The sequence below is a fragment of the Cyprinodon variegatus genome, unplaced genomic scaffold (assembly GCF_000732505.1).
Source record: "Cyprinodon variegatus isolate N-32 unplaced genomic scaffold, C_variegatus-1.0 Scaffold899, whole genome shotgun sequence".
Lineage (NCBI taxonomy): Eukaryota > Metazoa > Chordata > Actinopteri > Cyprinodontiformes > Cyprinodontidae > Cyprinodon > Cyprinodon variegatus.
Window position 1 is genome coordinate 255,323 of NW_015151352.1, and position 1,850 is coordinate 257,172.

At 42.8% G+C, this 1,850-nt stretch overlaps 1 protein-coding gene and 1 long non-coding RNA gene across 2 annotated transcripts in view; both read right to left on the bottom strand.

Annotated features, from left to right (window-relative positions):
- The window catches only part of tdrd12 (tudor domain containing 12), a 66,395-nt gene that overhangs the window by 5,900 nt on the left and 58,645 nt on the right, over positions 1-1,850 (bottom strand). Inside the window, exon 16 of the mRNA XM_015397959.1 lies at positions 409-590. Within this exon, the coding sequence (XP_015253445.1) occupies positions 409-590 (182 nt within the window). The remainder of the gene's footprint in view (positions 1-408; positions 591-1,850) is intronic.
- Positions 468-1,850, bottom strand: part of LOC107099719 — a 7,980-nt gene continuing 6,597 nt past the window's right edge. Inside the window, exons 2-3 of the long non-coding RNA XR_001481976.1 lie at positions 759-840; positions 468-590 (exon numbers count right to left, since the gene is read on the bottom strand). This is a non-coding gene — a long non-coding RNA (uncharacterized LOC107099719). The remainder of the gene's footprint in view (positions 591-758; positions 841-1,850) is intronic.

Consider the following 1,850-nt stretch of genomic DNA (forward strand, 5'->3'; position numbering starts at 1 on the left):
CCATGTTAAGCAGGGGAACACTATCTGAGGGGTTTCAAAGGCTTGTCAGATAGCGTTCCCCGCCCCGATGTAATTTATGTTAAGTTGCAATAAATGCAAAACTCTTTGCAGGTTCTTGTCTTTGTTGTCCGCTCTATTGAGCTGGCTTTTGAAACACTCGGCAAGAAGGTGGGGGCCGGGTGGTGAGGGTTACGGGGGCGAGAAACGAGAAACAAAAGTAACGCTGGAGTTACTTTTATTAGTAACTAGTTACTTTTATTGTGATCCCTGAGAGCGACTCAAAGGCAATCCCTCATACAAAGAATGCTTGTAGTGACAGTGGAGCGGAAAACCCAAAGCTTTTTTTCAAAAGCAATTTAAGTAAACAGCACTAATGATCGATACAGCAAAGTGAACTCATTCACAAACCTGTGGAAGACCCCGTCCTCTTGCACAGCATATAAAGCCCCCTGCAGCAGCTCCTTGGCTCCTGGCTTTGTGTCGGCATAATACGAGTTTATCTCAGAAGCCATCGATTCAAATCCTTCATCGCTGGAATTCACCAAACGACCATAATAGACAGATGCTGTCTTTATGTAAAGAGGCAAAACCTGCAAGCACACCAGAGGAAACATTTTGCAAAACCATTAGTTCTTTGAAGCATCTATTTAAGAAAAACATAACGGATCCCTTCTACCATCCATTCATAGGTATGGCCACTCAAGGACAACTGGTGGCAACACCAGTAATAAATTACATAAAAAAGGAAACTTTCTCACTTCAATGACTCCGGATGTAGGGAGCGCAGAGTGATCCAAATGTGGGTTGAAGCTGTGGCGATCAAGACATGCATTCCTGTCCCTGCAGGCAGGTTGGAGGTAAGCAGGACGGATCGTTTATTTGTGCAAATTTCCTTTCATTGAAATCAAAATTCTTAGCACATTAACCCTTTCATTCATAGTGATCATTAGAATGTACAGCTGATCAAAACTGGTGTTTTTTTTTTCCTATATACATGCCTTCAATTTTGGGCACTTATGCATATAGTCCAATCTGGAATGGATGGTTCAACTAAGCTATGGCTCTGGGTGAGTTTGGCAACTGGATTAAAAAGATATCTAGGATTAATGAGGAAAAATATGCTGCTCTTGCTTTACAAAGGGTCCTCTTATACAGCAGTAAACTATTTTTCCACACTAGGTAAGACTCCCGTAGACCTGTGGAGTGATATTTTCTCTCCAGTTTCCTAGCATTTTGCTTCAAAGTGCGCAGCTCTGCATTAAACCAAGGAGCAAGCTTTCTATTTTTAACGGTTTTCATTTTCAAAGGAGCTGCATTGTCTAAGGCAGCACGCAGAGAACTAGCAACCCCATCAACAAAATCATCAACCTGCGAAGAGGTACAAACTAAGCTTTTGCACTCTGCAGCACTGCTCAGCGACAGAGGAGAGAGAAAGTGAAACAGATTCTTTAAAATTTATAACTGCACTATTTGATAATGATCTGCTTAAGTGGAACCTTCTTTTGGGGAAGGAGTACTCTGTTAAGATCCAAAGTAGAGCAGGGAATATTAGCCCGAACCCGACGGGACCCGAGAGGTCCTGCCGGGTTCGGGCTGTACTTTTTATTATTTCATTCGGGCCGGGCCAGGCTCGGGCTTTAAACCGTTATATGCGCAGCAAATAAATGATCATGTGATAACGTTCGATCTATATGCGATGAATGCAAAATGGATGTTACAGAAGTGAAACGGAAAATAGCCCTTGGCGAATTCGTGTTGGTCAAGCCAGCAAATGCAAGGTCGGAGGTGTGGAGAAATTTTGACCACATTCATAATGAAAACAACGAGGCAGTGGGGTATGTCAAATGCAA